Source organism: Vidua chalybeata, chromosome Z (assembly GCF_026979565.1).
Source record: "Vidua chalybeata isolate OUT-0048 chromosome Z, bVidCha1 merged haplotype, whole genome shotgun sequence".
Taxonomy (NCBI): domain Eukaryota; kingdom Metazoa; phylum Chordata; class Aves; order Passeriformes; family Viduidae; genus Vidua; species Vidua chalybeata.
In genome coordinates, this window is record NC_071570.1 from 30,885,548 (window position 1) to 30,902,609 (window position 17,062).

At 41.3% G+C, this 17,062-nt stretch overlaps 1 protein-coding gene across 4 annotated transcripts in view; it reads right to left on the reverse strand.

Annotated features, from left to right (window-relative positions):
* Positions 1-16,754, reverse strand: part of KIF2A (kinesin family member 2A) — a 60,967-nt gene extending 44,213 nt beyond the window's left edge. For all 4 annotated transcript variants that reach the window (XM_053931305.1, XM_053931303.1, XM_053931304.1 and 1 more), the window contains exon 1: positions 16,488-16,754. In XM_053931305.1, the coding sequence (XP_053787280.1) occupies positions 16,488-16,551 (64 nt within the window). In that variant the 5' untranslated portion in view covers positions 16,552-16,754. The remainder of the gene's footprint in view (positions 1-16,487) is intronic.
* Between the last annotated feature and the right edge of the window lie 308 nt (positions 16,755-17,062).

Genomic DNA, 17,062 nt, shown 5'->3' on the forward strand with positions numbered 1-17,062 from the left:
TATCTTCTCTGTTCAGTCTTCTGTTGTATTTTTGATAAGGTTGTAATAAACCTTCTAAATTTTTTGAAAGTGAGTATCATTTCTCACACCTCTTAATGTTCTAGCACAACATACATCTCCAGATACATAATCACACTCTAATGAAGTAATGAAGCTTCCCAGAAGCAGTGTTACTTTCTGTGTTATGACCAGGAATTAATAACTTTAATGGTTGGGAAAAACTAGCCAGCCAGTCCCAAAACTGATCCCAGGAGTTACGTTGCTAGTTAAAAATTACTAGGTACACTATCATCACCTGTCTTCAGCACCTTATCTTTCTTGTGCTAAACTTCATCTGAATCATTTTTTCATACTCTACTAAATAGTTTATTAAATTCAGGGAAACTTATGACTTACCTTCACAAAATTGTCAATATTGGCAGTGCTGCATAAAGCCTCTCCTACCCTGATGCCCTGGCAGGGCTAAACTCAGGTCACCACACACTCAACTCCAGGATTCAACATTATGCTAACCTGCTTCATCTCTATCACACTAGTTTGGGACACAGAGACTAGAAGCACTTCACTATCTGTCCTCCACTGTTTGCTACTAATTTTAGTCAAGGTCCTGTACATTCCTGTATGAATGATTCAATTCGATTTGCAATTTTTCCATTTACTTTAGTGCAAGATCAAGCAGAATGAGCTGTAATGTCCTCTGAAATTGGTATTAATGCGATCGTCAGTTGCTTCATGGCCTAAACTCTTTTTATTCACTTATGCTCATTCTGTTGTTGGGGTACAACAGAAGTCTTTCTCTTTGTGGACAGGGGAAGGAACTCAGACAAGGATCTAGCATTTGCTGTCAAGGTAGATTGTGTCATGGTCTTACTGAAGCATGGCATAACCCATGACCAACATCTTCTTTCTCAAGCATCAGGCAGTACTAGGATGTAAGAGAAAATGTCCTGAAAATCCCTTCTTTGCCTTTCTTTCAGACCACACTGTAGACAGAAAACCTAAGACAACTGGTATGGGGTTGGTTCATGTTCACAACTGCCCTGAACCAGCATCTTTCATGGTATATTGCTTGGATGCACAGCACTTCAGTGCTCAGCTCAGGTCCCTCAGCTGTGCCTGTGGTAACAAGTAGCACACTGTTGCAACAGGCGCAGAGAGGTCTGCAGAGCAAAGCTGGTGGTGCTTGGGATCAGCCGTTCATACTGTGTGTTTTGCACAGGGATGGTATAGCATCATAGTCTGAATACCCTTTGCCAGAGTGTATCATGCACCTATCTTGCATATACCCTACAGTTACATTTCATCCAAAAGGAATTTTGTGTCAACTAAAGCACAGTAAAAGGATGTAAATACGATCAGAAGATATATGTCCAAAGTCCATTTACTATATGAACTGAATCCTTGTTACAGATGCATCCATGGTCCCAAATGGTATCTACATGGATATACATAGAGTATCAAGACCTCTTAATTCACCTTGACCTACACAAAAATGAGAAAACGGCATTGCAATCTCCTACGATGATGCCTTTAAGAGCATGAATAGGCAAATGTGCTGCATGTCTGTGCACATGCACAAGAGTATGAAAGTATGATGCTTACTAAAATAAAGGACTGTCCAAGCAGCAACAGACAAAATTATACAACTCAGCCTCTCCTCAAGAATCAGACAAAGGAGTTCAGGTCTTCTGTAGGAGGCAGGTCATCTGGTTCACTCCAGACAAGAGCCAGGAAGTGGACTAGTACATGTGCATTGAGAATTATCATGGTACCAGGACACAAGGTTAAAATGAGGTGCAAGGTAAACTCACAGCAAAAACAGTGCAAATTGTGAAATATTTTAATCCGCTGTGCAATGAGACTGCATGCAAACAAGTAATGAAGTAGGGCATCCAGAAAGAGAAGCATGTTTTCTTTTATTATATAGGCCTTTCACAACATTAGCTACAAACTTACAGAACATCTTGAGCCTGGTGTTCAGTAATACTACATTACACTGAACTGACCATCTGATCCTTTGACAAGACAACTTCTTTGGGTAGTTAGATGACTCCAAAAGAGTCATCTCAAATATATGGGAGTACAGAAAAAAGTGTCAGATGAGCTTCAACACTATTGGGATTTAGGATTTCTTCCTTTTGTTTTCTTTCTCTTAGGGAATTTTCTCCCATTTTGGTTGCTAAGAAACAATAACGATCAGTACTTAAGAGAGACAAAAGATGTAAATACTTTCTCTCCAAGGGGCAGAGTTACAGCGAGAATTGGGCTGGGGGAAAAGGGACTAGGCACAGCTCCTAGGTATCTTACTCTCTTGGCCTCCAAGGGGGACTGTCGAGCTTGCTGCTTGGTTTGGGAACTGCCACTGTCGGAGCCCAGCCCTGCCCTGCTTCTTGTGCTGTTGGTGAGCCTTTGCACAGGAGAGCAGCCACTGAGCTGGGACGTTATTGGCACCTTGCCTCATTGAAAAAAAAGGATCCTTCACCATCTGCTGGAGTGCCTCAGGGGAAATCCTGGGATCCCCAAGTCCCTTTCCCCTGCCAGGGAGCCTCTCCCTGCCCTGTTCGGAGAGTCAGGCTGCCTCTGTCCTGTTCCCCGGCTACTGCTCCTGGTTTTTCACTACACTGTAGCCACACACCCCTTGCCTGCCAGGATGCCCTGTGGCTCCAGCTACAACTGCAGAGTTTCTGCTGCCTCTTGTTTGCTGCCGAGGGTGAGCCCCACCCAGGGTTCCAATCCCTGCTCCGAGGTTCCTTCTGCAGATCCTTTTGCTATCCAGATGGGCAGTGGGATAGTCTGTCACTGGAGGTTTGTAAAGGAAGCCCCTTCCCATCCCGTCCACCACCTGCGTCGCTGTTACCACGTGAGTGAGACAGCCGGAGCCACAGCCCAGCGCTCCCTGCAGCCGCAGGGGAGTCATCGCAGCCCCTGCCCCACCAGGAGCCAGCAGTGCCCCTGCCGGCTGTGACCAGAACTGCACTGAAGGGGAAATACTTAAAGCCGGAAGAGGTTTTATTGAGTTTTCTGTTCTTGTTTATTGTTGCTGCTGTTGTTGCTGTTTCTTTGCCTTGTTATACATACACACACTAGTAAAGAACTGTTATTCCTTTTCTCATCTCTTTGCCTGAAAGCCCCTTTATTTCAAAGTTATAATAATTCGGAGGGAAGGGGGTCATATTTTCCATTCCAAGGGAGGTTCCTGCTTCCTATCTTTCAATCCAAGACAAACATTGAAGGGAAGATAACACATTCAGAGAAAACAAATCTTAATTACAGTTTTATAATGCTGAATCTGGAACTAGAAGTTACAGCTCTAGAGATCCTTTAGTTGACACAGCTCTCTCAAAACATCAGTGCCTAAACATGCACCTGCAATGACAAAATAAGTTGTTGAAAGCAAGTATCCTTTTCAAAATATAAATAAGACTTTGGTACACCCACATCTCAAGTACTATGGCACACCACAAAAAATATGTAGTGGAATTAGAGGAGGTTAAGGGAAGGACAACTAAGAAAACAAAAGAGAATGAGGATATTAAGCAGGTAAAGACTGCTCACTTTTAAGGAGAACACTGAGGGTGGACTTGGTTGAGCTTTACAATCATAAAGAACAAAATGAGTGAAAACTGTTATTGACCAAATGCTGCAACACTAAAGCTGGGAGTGGTCTCTTAAGGCATAGGTTATAGACAGATGAAAATGTATTTTTACATGCAGAAACAAGGGAACTTCTCAATCTTGTGGCTGCAAGAGTCAGGCAGTAGAAGTCTGGTCAAAAAGGTATTCAGTAAATCCACAGACAACTGGTTTATAAATTCCTAGGACTAGGAAAAGTTGTACTTCTAACATCCTAGATGTAATTCTGGATAGTGGGGCAAGACAAAAACTTTGGAAAGAGACAAGGCTGATATGCTTCCCTAAATAGCCCCTATTTGCTGGGGCTAGATGAATCACCCATCTGATTCACTAGTCTACCTCACACAGAAGTGGTGAGCTTACTGCAAGTACTGTAAGTAGTAAGGAGATTGAAGAATCCCCCCAAAAGAAAAACTACTTCAGAACCTTAAAAAAAACCCAGCTTTCTCCAATTTAAGACTCCAATAAAGTCTTAAAAGAAAAGAAGGAAAAGGTTTTCATTTACCATTCATAAAGTAAAAATTTGGTCACATATTCACAGAGCAATATCCCTTTTAAAGTGTAAAAAAAACCCAAAATGACACAATAATAATGACCAATTTCCAAAATTCCTACAAAATTTTCCAGCACCTGCTGGTCCCTCCCATAGCCCATAACAACCCACTCCAGTTCTCAATTTTAAGAAAGATAAAGCACAAATGCAAACTTTATTCAAATGAGAACGAGACATCAATGTATAACAGAACCATATTTGCTATCCTCTAGCAAATTTTTCTTGTACTGAAGCTACATAAGTGAAGGTTTCCATTCAGTTCCTACTAACAACATCTCTACCTGTCCCATGAGTTCATAACTTGTAAATACTTTGCAGGAATAGTTCAGTATCTTATACATTTGTGGGTTTTTTATAGTTTTGTAAAACTGAATATAATCTAACATATTTTTGTGCATTTACTTTTCTTTGGAGACCTTTAGAACAATTTTGCAGGTAGCTTCTCTAAACTTCTAAAACTGCTTCTCAAAGTTACTCTCAGAATACTTCTTCATATATTTTTGCAGATCCAGGCCTCTGTGTTCAGTATAAATTTCATTACATTTCTAACGTGCAAGCAAACTTAGATTCAGCTCAGGTATTTCCTGGTATGGCACTGACTTGGATGGTTATTTTTCTTCCTAGCAGCCAGTATACTGCTTTGTTTTTGACATGGTAAGAGAATAATGTTGATAACACACTCATGCTTTGGTTGTTGCTAGCTGGTGCTTACCCCAAATCAAGGACATATTAGTGTCCCATGCTCTGCCAGTGAGTAGGTGCACAAGAGCCTAGGAGGAAGCATAACCAGGACAGTTGACCTGAACTAGCTAAAGGGATACTCTTTATTTTTACAATACCATGTAGGGATAGGACTAGGGTAACAGACTTCAACTCATAGAGAGCCTTCAACTCATAGAGTCCGTTTAGACTGGATATTCAGAAAAAAATTCTTTGTTGTGAGGGTGGTGAGGCACTGGAAATGGTTGTTGAGAGAAGCTGTGAATGCCCCATCCCTGGAAGCTTTCAAGGTCAGACTGGATAGGGCTCTGAGCAACTAGGTCTAGTGAAAGACCCATAGCAAGAGTGATGAGATGGTGGTAGTGGGTAATTTTTTGGGTCCTTTTCAACCCAAATCATTCTATGATCCTGTCACTCCATACCTAGACCAGGGTACAAACTGGGGCGAGTTGGCTGGGAGGGTCCAATTCGCTGCACGGGGACAGGCTGCATACTGGTCAGCAGGTGGTGAGACCTTGTTCTGTGCATCATGTGCCTTTTTTGGCATTTTGTTTCTCTCTCTCCTATTGTTCTCCCTTTTCATTACAATTATGTTACTAATTTTACCACTACCACTATTATTATTATTATTCAATCATTAAACTGCTCTTTTTTCAACCTACAGTTTTAATTTTTTTTTCTAATCCTCCTCCCCATCCCACCAGGGTGGAGGTATGCGGACTGAGCAAACAGCACAGTGGTACTTAGTTGCTGTTCGGTATTAAACCTGGACGGTCTTTCAAACAGCATTTAGGTTAAGTGGTTGTTGAAATTTGTTTAGTAACAGGATTTGAGATTGTGGTGGATTAAAATAGTTTGGTGAATATCATCTGCAAAAGATTGATATGATTTGGCTGGTCTTCTCCCTCTCTTTCTTCCTTATTCATTTTGTTTGTTGTTTGAATAAATGGCCAAGACCGTCTTTTGAGGGTTTTCTCTACTTTCTCTGAAGCTAACCATACCTGCCTAAAAACAACAGCTTCCTGCATCACACAGAAACTTTTTAACAGCACCTTCTACAGATATTTTCAAAATGGTACCCTTTGCTTTTCATGAACCATCCCATCAGTTTGTTGTTTGTTGGAATTTTTTTTCCCTTTACTTCACAAAACTATATTTAGTAAGAACATATACTGTTACTTAATTCATTTACAGAGCTGCCAACTGTTGCTCCAGTTCAAAAGTGAGAAGACTTCATTCTCATGCAAGTTTAAAGCTTGTATTTTAGCTTAACAAGGTTCTAAAAGTTCAAACCAACACGAAAACTTTTAGTGTTTTAATTCTTCTGTGTTTGATGAAAGCTTATCATAACTTAAAAATCATCTGGTCGTGATTAAAATATTGACATTATTCATCACCACCTGAATTCCTACTGTACTAAAATGCCAAAATTTACATTGAAGTACAAATAATAAAAATACAGATGTACAAAAAAACATAACCCAAAGTGGAATTAGAATTTTTGAGTAATCAAAAACCTAAGTGTTCATGTGCTTCAAGCTGAATTTACTTCCACTGCCCTCTTCCTACAACCAGAGATCTTCATTAGCATATCACTATGCAGTCCCACATCTCTATAAATGACACAGTTCTACAGATCAGTTGTGCAAACAACTACAGATCATTGGAAATACTCCTCAAACTCCATACTTGTGCAACACTCCACCTGTGCAACAAAATTTCTAGAGCCAAACTCTGCAACGGCACAAGTATGTGGCAAACCATGCTTCAAAGAGAAAGTTTTAGACAAAGTCCACTGTCCATCTCCCTCCACCCATACATCCAGTGTACTTGTCCACTGAAGCAATTCCTAAATACACAATTCTGTAATTAACAGAAAAGACAAAAAATACACTTCTGATACCTGGGATTACACAAATCTTTAAGTGCCTGATAAGAGCCAAGAGAACATCAAACTTAGAAAACTTGTCACAGCTCAATGAGATTTCTGATAACTTGAAAGTAAATTAACGTTCCAGTAGGTGAACAGAATTACCACAAACTCCTAAAAATGAAAACAAAGTAAAAGACTTTTTGTTATCTACAAGTCACTTTGTCACTGATTGAGATTGTCCAATTAGTTTTACATGGCGCTGGTGTTACATCAGTTGCAGAAAATGCAGCAATTGTCCCCTTTAGAAGCCTGGGAAACCCACAAGCAGTTTATGCCTGATGGAACAAGAACTGCCACTGAATAAAAACTAAGCTACTCTGAAAGCATTTTTATTTGAATAAAACAAAATAAAGAAATCTACTACCATATTCAAGCCTTTAAAGCAACAAAATCCCTCATCCGTCTTTCAAGAGTCAAAATACAGTATCAGATCCACTGTTGCTTAACAAGATACAATTTTTAAGAAGGCAAAAGGAAAATATTGATCAAGTGGCTTACTTAAATTTCATTGATAACTCACACTTTTGAAAACCATCATTAAAAGTTTTGGTTAGGCACAGTTTTACAGAGTTGTCTTTAAGAGCCATTAACTTACTCCTTTTAAGCAATTCTAAAATTAACTTGGGTTCCTAGCAACAAGAAACAACTGAATTTAGACAGTAATAGTAGAGTTATCAGAAGTCTTCTAAGCATGTGCTGTTCATGTAAATGGTTCAGTGCACTACACACATTAAGAAAAGCACACAAGCATAGTCTGATAAATTCATACTCTTATCAAAGAAAGGTAAAACTAATGCATTTTTACACACAGTTTTATTGCCTTTTGTCTAACAAATATAAAACCTAGTTTTATATATTTAGCAGTGACTAAATTCAAATGCAGCAAAATTAGCTTTGCAGAACACTTTTTAATGAGGAAATGGCAATGCCATTTTTGTAACAACCTCCCTGAGAACTACTGCACAATTTCCCTGGAGCAATTATCAGGCGCAGAGAATCATGGCACAAGAGACCAACATTAAGGCCCCTGTTCTGCCTCCACAGTGGGCTCCATGTCAGGAAAGCATTTAACAATGGTAGATGAATTCACTGACTTCTAGCAAATCTAGTATGTGAATGTTCTAAGGTCAAAATTGACCTTATCATGATTCCTTTTGGGGATATGAACAAAGCATGTTTCCAGGTTATCAGACACAGACAACACTGTCTCATGACTAAATTCTTAATACAGAATTCAAAGGATCCCTTTACAGAAGTCAAAAGTGTAGGAAAATCATGACAATCACCCACCTATACATGTATTTGGAACACAACAGAAAATACAAACTGTTTAATTCTTTAAATGAAATTTTTTTTAAAAAATTGTACCCACAAGCAATACAAAACTGTAAATATTTTTAGAAGAGTAACTAGAGCAGGAAAAGAGAACAGCACATATGCCCATACATACACAATATGAACGGGTTTGAGGATATAACAGTTTCAGACAACCTCTATCTAAACGACATATCTAAATCATAGTTTAAGTTCCCTGCCATCCCTTCTTCACTTCCCTACGAGACATCTAACTAAAAGCTAACTCCAGTGCAGCAGGCAGAGAAAAGCAGTCTAAAGTTAGACATTCTAGTAGTCAAAAGTAACTGTAGATAACTTAATTTTGAAAAGTGTTTAACAGTTTTATATAAGTAGGGAAACATCTGCCTAAACACAAGAAAAATTGCTCCAAACACTATAGCTAGGAATATCTGGTTTTATGTCTATATTCAGTCCAATACAGACAGAGAGAGATTTAAATAAAACTCCAAATACCAAGTCAAAGTAAAACCTAAAGGTTTGGAATGTACGATTACAAGCAAATGTTTTAAAAGGTCATTAGAAGGATCTTCAAAAACATAAAAAGACTTCTGAAAAGATATGAGTCGTACATCTGGAAAATGCACATAAGATTTCAAGCAATGAAAAAGAACCATTCATATATCTGAAAGCTTTTTTGTGTTTTTGAAATAGATTAAGAGATATAACAGAGAATGTACTGCAGCTAGACAAAAATCTTCTATCCTACCTCTGGGAATACAAACTGAAAGTATATACACCTCTAAACAGTTTTATCTATGCTACAGAGCCACAATGAGAAATGGACTACTAAAATCCAATATCTTAAAAAAATGTCTTCTCAATTTTAAATCACAAATACCATCATGCCTGACCATATATTATATTTTGTATACATTCTCACTACTGGACTGCTTACTAGTCCTTACTGTGAACTTCTATATCTTTCTTCTTGTATCACGTTAGAAATTTAACTTAATTCTGAAGTTAAAGTAAACCTTTAATGTATCAAAAGTAACTGAATTATTTTCCTCTATGGAATACACAAAATGCAAATAATTATAGGGAACACACTTTAGTGGTCACCAGAGGCTGACCACTGCATTCTCTTCCTGATCCCAAATCCTGGCATACAGTATGGTGAAGAAGACAAGATAACCCAACAAAATATAAGACAGGAAGAAAAGTTGGGGGAAAAATCCCACTTTATGATATAAGCAGTAAATGTTTACAAACTAAGAACCTAAACAGTAACAGAGCAATGAAGTTAATTTACTCCATTCTGTTACTTATTCCTCAAACACCAAAAAAAAAATCCCAAAAAACCATACAAGCACAATTCACAAGTCAACACAATAAATATGCTACAGATTTTGTGCTCTGAGAAAAAAGCTCACATGGTAAATACTTCACTCTTTTCTCTACCTTGTTCCACAGTAAGTGGATGTATGAAAAGAAACTCAAAAGGCTAGTTTGTTTCCTATAGTAAACAGAAAGAGATGTTTCTGCAATAACATTACTCTTCAGTCAAGCATGACTTTTTCCCTATAATTTATTGTCTTGCCTCACCTTCACAAGAGGAAAAGTGATGCTTGGTGCCATAGCAGCACAGCAAAGTCTTCCATTGATAAAGCCGTAAGAAGAAAAGACAAGCAACATTAGGCCCAGGCAACAGGCCATCAGAGAACATGGGTACACAGAACAATAACTTTACCTATTAAATAAAGAACAGATTCCCCCATAACATGATTACTGGGGGAAAAACATGCAATACTAGCTCCCACATACAGCTCTAAAGACATTAGTGCCAGTAAATAATGCTGTATTAAACACATTTACGGAAGAAAGATGAGAAGATTCTCTGAAGAACAGGACTCAGCTCTCGTTATTCATCTTGTAAAAGAGCTATTTCCACAAAATACAGAAGGCCTACATAAATATCTGAGAATCTGAGTTACAATGAAAATTCACGGCTTAATGAAAGCTGAACACATAAAAAAGTGACTCCAAAAAGGAGACAAAAAATTTAACATATTCTCCTGGTCAATTTTTTTTGAGGGAAAAAATCTCGAGAAACTTTGGCTGTAATAATGAGAACCTACACCAGATAAGCCTAAATGTTGGACTCATTAGCTGGACCAGCAACAGCAGACTTGAAACCATGGGTGTATTCTGGCTATTATGGAACCACAAAGACACATTGTATCTGTACAGCTTACAGAGGGATTAGGTAATTCAGTCAAATGATTTAAATGTGGTAACAATAACCTTAATCATAGGGAACAAATAGATGTATGTCACCAAAGGAAAGAGTAAAAACACATTACCATTTAAATCTATCCTCAAGAGCTTGTAAAATAGGGTGACTACCCAAACCTGAACAGAAATTTTATAGCATCATTAAACCTCTCCTGCTATAAAATCATTCTTGCTACTGGGAGTTGTACATGAAGATACAAGATTACCCAGAAGACAGAGGATGCTACCGAACTCTCAACTCTGAGAAACGTGAATTTAAAGAAACAAAGTATAGCCCTGACTGTTGCTAAAATGTAGTCCCATTTGCGTCTGAAGATGAAAACAATTACCAAGATGTTTTAGAAGACTAAGGAGCAGGAAGCTCCCAGTAGGTTTTTTGGATGGAATGGATTATCCCCTACTATAACCAGTTCCAGCTGCTACAGACACAAATGAAGAAAATTCTTAAGTAGGCAATTAAAAACATCACAGCCACAGGCAAGATTTCTTCCCACCTCACATCAGTAAGAGGTATTTAAACTACAGACTCAGGAAAAAGAGAAACTATTTACAGTTGCTGCTGTTTTCGTCAGGTTTTTTAAGTTTTTTTTTAGTTTTTATTATAAAACTAGATATTCCTACCATCTGTAATGGTTTGACACTGGCGCAATGCCAGTGCCCTCATGAAAATACACCTTCCCAAATAAGTGCTGTGAGATGTTATCAGGAACAGAGCAGAGCAGGCCCAAGCTTAATAACAAAGGGAAAAACCTTTATTAAACTACTACTACTATAGAAGACACACACACTAAATCCAGAATGAGGACCCTCTAAAACACTCCTCCCAATTTCCAAAACAACCACCATGAAACATCACCCAGGATTCCTGATCAAATTACCCTTCAGATAATCAATACTCAGTCTATCAAGGGAGAGAGAAGTCTCTCTTGTGCCATAGACCACCCCAGGAAACACAGTTGCCACCTCCTGTGTTTCCACGTCACACATGGCAACTGCCCGGAGAAAATCTGCCAGTGTGACACTTTCCATGTCACAGTGCTCTCACCACCATGCATGGACAGACTGCTCATAGGGCTCCTTTAAGGATGCTTTGCCACAGACCCAAAGAGACAACAGTTCAGCTTCTCATCTTGGGACTACAGTCCCCCCTATTTCTTCCTCCCCTGGGGCCGAGGGTCCAGGAACAGAGATCATCTTCCTGAAGACAGAGGGCATCACCATTCCCTCCTCAGCTTTCTTCTGTTCTTGCCATTCCTGTGCTGGTAGTTGCTGAAGCAGGTCTCCTTGGGTCATCACTGCATCCCCCTAAAATGCAGTCTCTATTGCAGGAGAATTTGGTTCAGTCTATGGCTAACAAGAAAAGTCCAGCCAAAAGCTACTCCATCATCTCCTCCCACCTAAAAATTTCTTCTTCGAACATCTCAGGTCCTGGACTGTCTCTCTTCCACTGCAAATCAAGGAGGAGTAATATTTTACAAAGCCCTCATTTCCCGTAAAGGGTTAAAAGTTCAGACTCCCTGGACGGCTGAAATCTCTGCCCAGCACTCTCGACTCCCACACTGGGCATCATCCCCCCCCTTTCTCCTTCTCCTCTGCCGGCAAATCTCCAGGTGCCATCAGGCTCTCTGTCTCTTTCTCTCTGAGGGGGGGGTGGACAAAGGCATCTCCGCTTCTCTCCACCCTTCCGTCCACAGGAGCTGGCTCGGTTCCAGACCCTCAGCCCCTCGGCCTACCTGGACAAGGCCGCGTGGCTTCCCCTCCCCCACCCAGCCCATGGCTGGACAGGGGAGAGTTTGCACTCTCTGACCACTGGAACCAAAGAGACAGTTCTGCTGGGAGTTCTTGCTTTTAACCTCCTGTGTTCTCAGAGGCGTGTCCATACTTTCAGTGGTCACTCCAGGTGCCGATATCCAAACCTGACCACTGATTGGTTTGACCCAACTTCCTGGAAAAAAATTCACTTCCATGTCAAACCACAACACCATCCTTCTTAAAATTCTGCTATGCTTCTGGATTCAATCTCCTCTGGTAACAAACTTCATGTGATAACTGTACCTAGTCCTTTGTTCTTTTAACAATTTCAAGTTTTCCTCTTCAAACACTGACAGCTCTCCTATTCTTGTATTATGAAAAACATGGGCATAAAGTCATGATCTTTTTTTTTTTTACACCATTTGATAGTTAATCCTTAAAAATTCAGCATTTTTCCTTTCCTGAAAGTTCAGTCAAATCTTAAGTAGGTTTCCTAATTACAAGAGTGTCCCTTCTCCTCATGCCTGTATGTTATTTCTGATACAGTGAAGTCAGAATTGCATTTGCCTCTCCCTCTCTCCCATCCCACTTTCAAAATGAGCAAATATGTAATTAATTTCTCTGCCTTTCTAGGTAGTATTTCTAATATGCAAAGACAGAGGGAACAGGAACAGTCTGAGGAGGAAATGGACAGAAAAAGGAAAAAAAATTAACCTACTAAAGGGATGCATAGCAGAAGTGATTTATCTTGTGTCAGCAAAAACTGCATTTATGGAGTAAAAAAAAAGTGAAAGATTCTTTTCACAAATACTTATACAGGTCTTTGTCATCATTAATGGGATAATGCACAGGAAGTGTAGATACAGGTGCAAGTTTACACATAAAGCAGCCGGCTATTATTATTAGTGTAAAGGAAATTCATTAACAGAAAAATGCCTATCTTTAGACCTCAACAAGGGACATCTGGACAGGATCAATACCCTGAGTCTGGCAGGTACCTTCTGGTTTCCTACTAACTGCCCTAAGTTTCCATGTGAAAAGGCACCTTTTTCAAATATGGAAATGCAGTCCATTCTTAGCAATTTGCAACCTAAAACAAAATAGTTCTTTCCCATTTCCAAGACAGACTAGTCATATTTCAAACAATATGCATAAATTAAACAAAGCAGTACATTTCAGTATCGGAAGTTATTATAAAAACCTGGACTAGGTGATCACTTAGTACCTCTTATGATACATGAACATAACTAGTTATTCCAGCTGTAACTAGAAATACTATCTACAGCTGTAGGTAACAGTTATAAGGATGTTTACCCACTGAGAAAAAAACAGCAAGCAGCTCTGCAACATCAGCTCTTGAAAATGCAGGAGTTTATCCAAACTGTTTTTCATGTGTTTTTGGCCATGACTTCTAACAATGCCTTTCTTTTGTACAACATTCATTTCCTATTCAGTCCCACAATAAATCTCTCACTTCAGGATAATTAGGACTTGTCAAAATGACAGAATATGCAACTTATTTTTTCCAGAATGTTCTGGTCTTACTTGCAACAATCACGTTTCACCAAAAAAATTTCTTTTAGCTTTTCTTTTTACTTAAGGAAAAACAGTTCTCTGGAATCAATAAAACTCGGCGTTCAGAAAAAAAATGTTTAAGATTACTGGCAGATAGATGAAAAAACCCACACACTTTTTCACTGACACCATTAACTAAGTAAAACTAGTCTTCTCTGGATTCAGCAAATAAAGAGGTAAGTAAGAAAAACTTAAAGAATTACTATCTCTACCTCTCAAAACAATATTTCATTTTTCTTGTCAATACAGACAAGAAAATACATAACAAGAAAAGCTGATATGAACACATTCTTCTCTCCAAGAGTTTCCTAAACCGTTTTAATGGTTCTTTCTCAGCCAACAGCAGCTGATACGATAGACAGCCCTGATTCTTCCTAGGGTACAGCTCTGGGAAGAGCAGATCCAGAAGATCACATGTAAAGACTTCCATGTCATCCTGACTATGACTATGTATATTTGCTACATACTGATACTGCCGGAGTCACAGATCCCTCTATAAGCTATTGGAACACACTAATTGTGCAGAAAACTAGCACATCCAAGAATTTTCTAGTGTGTTTAGTCAATCAAATCATTAATTAACGTATTAAATAATCAGAAGAAAAAATCATTAGACACACTGGATGGGAGAAAGTCTGTAGGAACAATTCAGCTGACAGAGGGACAAGCAGTAAGACCCTCACCTTATCATCAGCAGTAAGACTGATTTCCACTGCTGTGGAACAGCAGCTGAGGTTAGAAAATTACCTTCTATAAGGCAATGCAATCTAATGCTGGCTGTCCTTCCATATCTCCCTCAAAATGCTCTTTTCCACATACCTAGGACACTTTCTCCTACAGTTTAATGGGAAGAGAATGACAGTTAGCTGCAGTAGCCTGAGCCAAAATATGACATCTCTTTCAGTCACAAAGAAAAACAAGGACACATCACAATAACTAGGACCTGCTACTTACTTATGACACTGTACCTATATACAGTACTGTGTAGTCTTGCTCACACATGGACCAATTTAACACAAATTCTCAAAACCCTACAGTTTGAGCAACTGCTGTGAAGACATCCCCCTAGTACATATTACTGATGAGTAATATACTCAATGTGCTGCATCACCTTTTTCAGTGATACAGCAAAATACATAAACCATGAATAGTAATGAAAATAAGTATTGTTATATTTGAGAGTTACCAAAACCACTTCTGATATTAAAAAGTGTGTAGAATCCTACAGCAGCAGAGCATTTTCATGCCTAATTTACAAAGGCATACAAATCAAACAGTAATGTTTCTTAGGAGTTCACATAGACATCAGAAAAAGTTTTACAAGATGCTACTGTGAGGCTTTCTGAAATCCCAGACAGAGATGCACAGGAGTTATGAAAATAATTGCTAGACCAATCAGATTCTTCATATGGCAAACAGGGCATTTGGCACAAATTGAGGGGTTGGGTGTAATCCAGTGTCCAGCCAACACCAACCATTATTTTATTGTAGGGCTGAATTGCAGCACGGAATATACAAGAAAGACAAGCAGCATAAGGCTTGTTGGCTGTTTTTTTTCTGCCTCATGACAGAAGCTGCTGGCTTCAGAGCCTTGGACCTCCACATCTCTCTTCCCTTAGAAACATCTGCTTACTCTTTAGGAAGCTTCTAGATCCCAGGGAAAAAAAAAAATCAAAACCACACAGCAACAACAGCAACAACAACAAAACCTTTCTAGAAAATCTGAGTAGAACCCCACCCCAGTTTAGCAGGCTTCACAGATCTCAGAGAGGCTGAGAACAGATTACAAATTCTCACTCAAATCCAAGAGCTGAAGTCATGAGTGACCTGCCATTGATTCAATCAATTTCCCATGTCAGTTCTCTCTTAACAGACAGAACCATTGAATTGTTGATATTGGAAGAGACCTCTGCAGATCATCTAGTCCAACCCTTCTGCCAAAGCAGGGTCACCTAGAGCAGGTTACATAAAAACACATCCTGGTGGGCTTTGAATATCTCCAGAGACAAATATGAAGAGTTAGCACCCTAAACACACGCCTCCTTGATTCACATGTATTTTCAGATAGCATCACACATCCTCCCACCAGGAGAAGCTGGGCAAGACGAGAAACACTGGATCCCCGATGGAGAAATTACAACTCACGGGCATAAATAGCAAGTATACTTCCTACATTTTAATCACAAAGAACATCTGAAATAATAACATCATGCTTTCTGCCAAGCGATGGAAATGTCCAAAGGCATTCCTGTCAGGGCATTACCGTTGTGTCATTTTTTAGAGCACCGGAGCAGACAAGAAGTTACCTCTTTCAAGCGAAAGGCCTTTCCTTCCTCTCTCCCTCCCTCTCTCCATCACCTCATCCCCCTCCCCGAAGGCCCTCCTACCTCCCTGCCAAAAGCTCCTCCGCTCCCCTCCCACCGACCCAGGTCCGAAACCCCCCCCCCACCCCCTCCATTCAAGGCCACCCTGCACGTCTCGGTGCCCGCCCCACCCGTGGGTCTCCCGTGGGTCTCCCCTGGGCCCCCCCCGGCCCCGCCCGTGCTCCCCTGACAACCGCAGCGCGCGCCGGGCGTGGCCCCGCCCCGGCCCCGCGCACACAATGGGCCCCGGCGCGCGCGGCCCCGCCCGCCCCCCGCGCCCCGCGCGCGCGGCACCGCCCGGCCGGGATGCGGGGACGGGGGGGGGGGGTAGGGTGTCGGCGGCCGCCGCCCCCCGCGGCCCGCTCACCATCGCTGCGCTTGATCTCCACGTAGATCCCTATCTGGATCTTGCCGAAGTTGGCCGCTGCCATCGCTTCATGGGGCGCACGGGGGGGATCGGAGGCGTTGCCGGCCGGCCACACCGCGGAGAGGGAGGGGAGGCCGTGCACGGCAGAGGCAGCGGCGGCGACAGGCGGCCGCGACGGGCGGCCGGGGAGGAGGAGGCGGGGAGCGGAGAAAAGGCGCCGGCCGGATACAACAGGCGCCGCGGGCGCTGCTGCGCCTGCGCGGCCTCCGCGGCGTCACGGCGGCACCGGCTCGCGGGAGGGGGCGGGGCGGCCGAGCTGCGGCCGCGCGGCGCCCCCGCCCCCCGACCCCGCCCCTCGCCGCGGGCGCGCGCAGGGGGCGCGGGCACCCCGCGAGGCGCCGGGCGGGGCCAGGCCCGGCCGCCGTGCCCGCTTCGCCTTGGGCACGGCCTGCTGCGCGCACACATCCCACATACCACACACACGCTCCCCTGCAGCACCAGATGGTGGCCGAGCTGCTCTGCAGTCTTAATGTAATAGCTTTATCTACCTGCTGCTTGCTCATGCGGTTCCCATG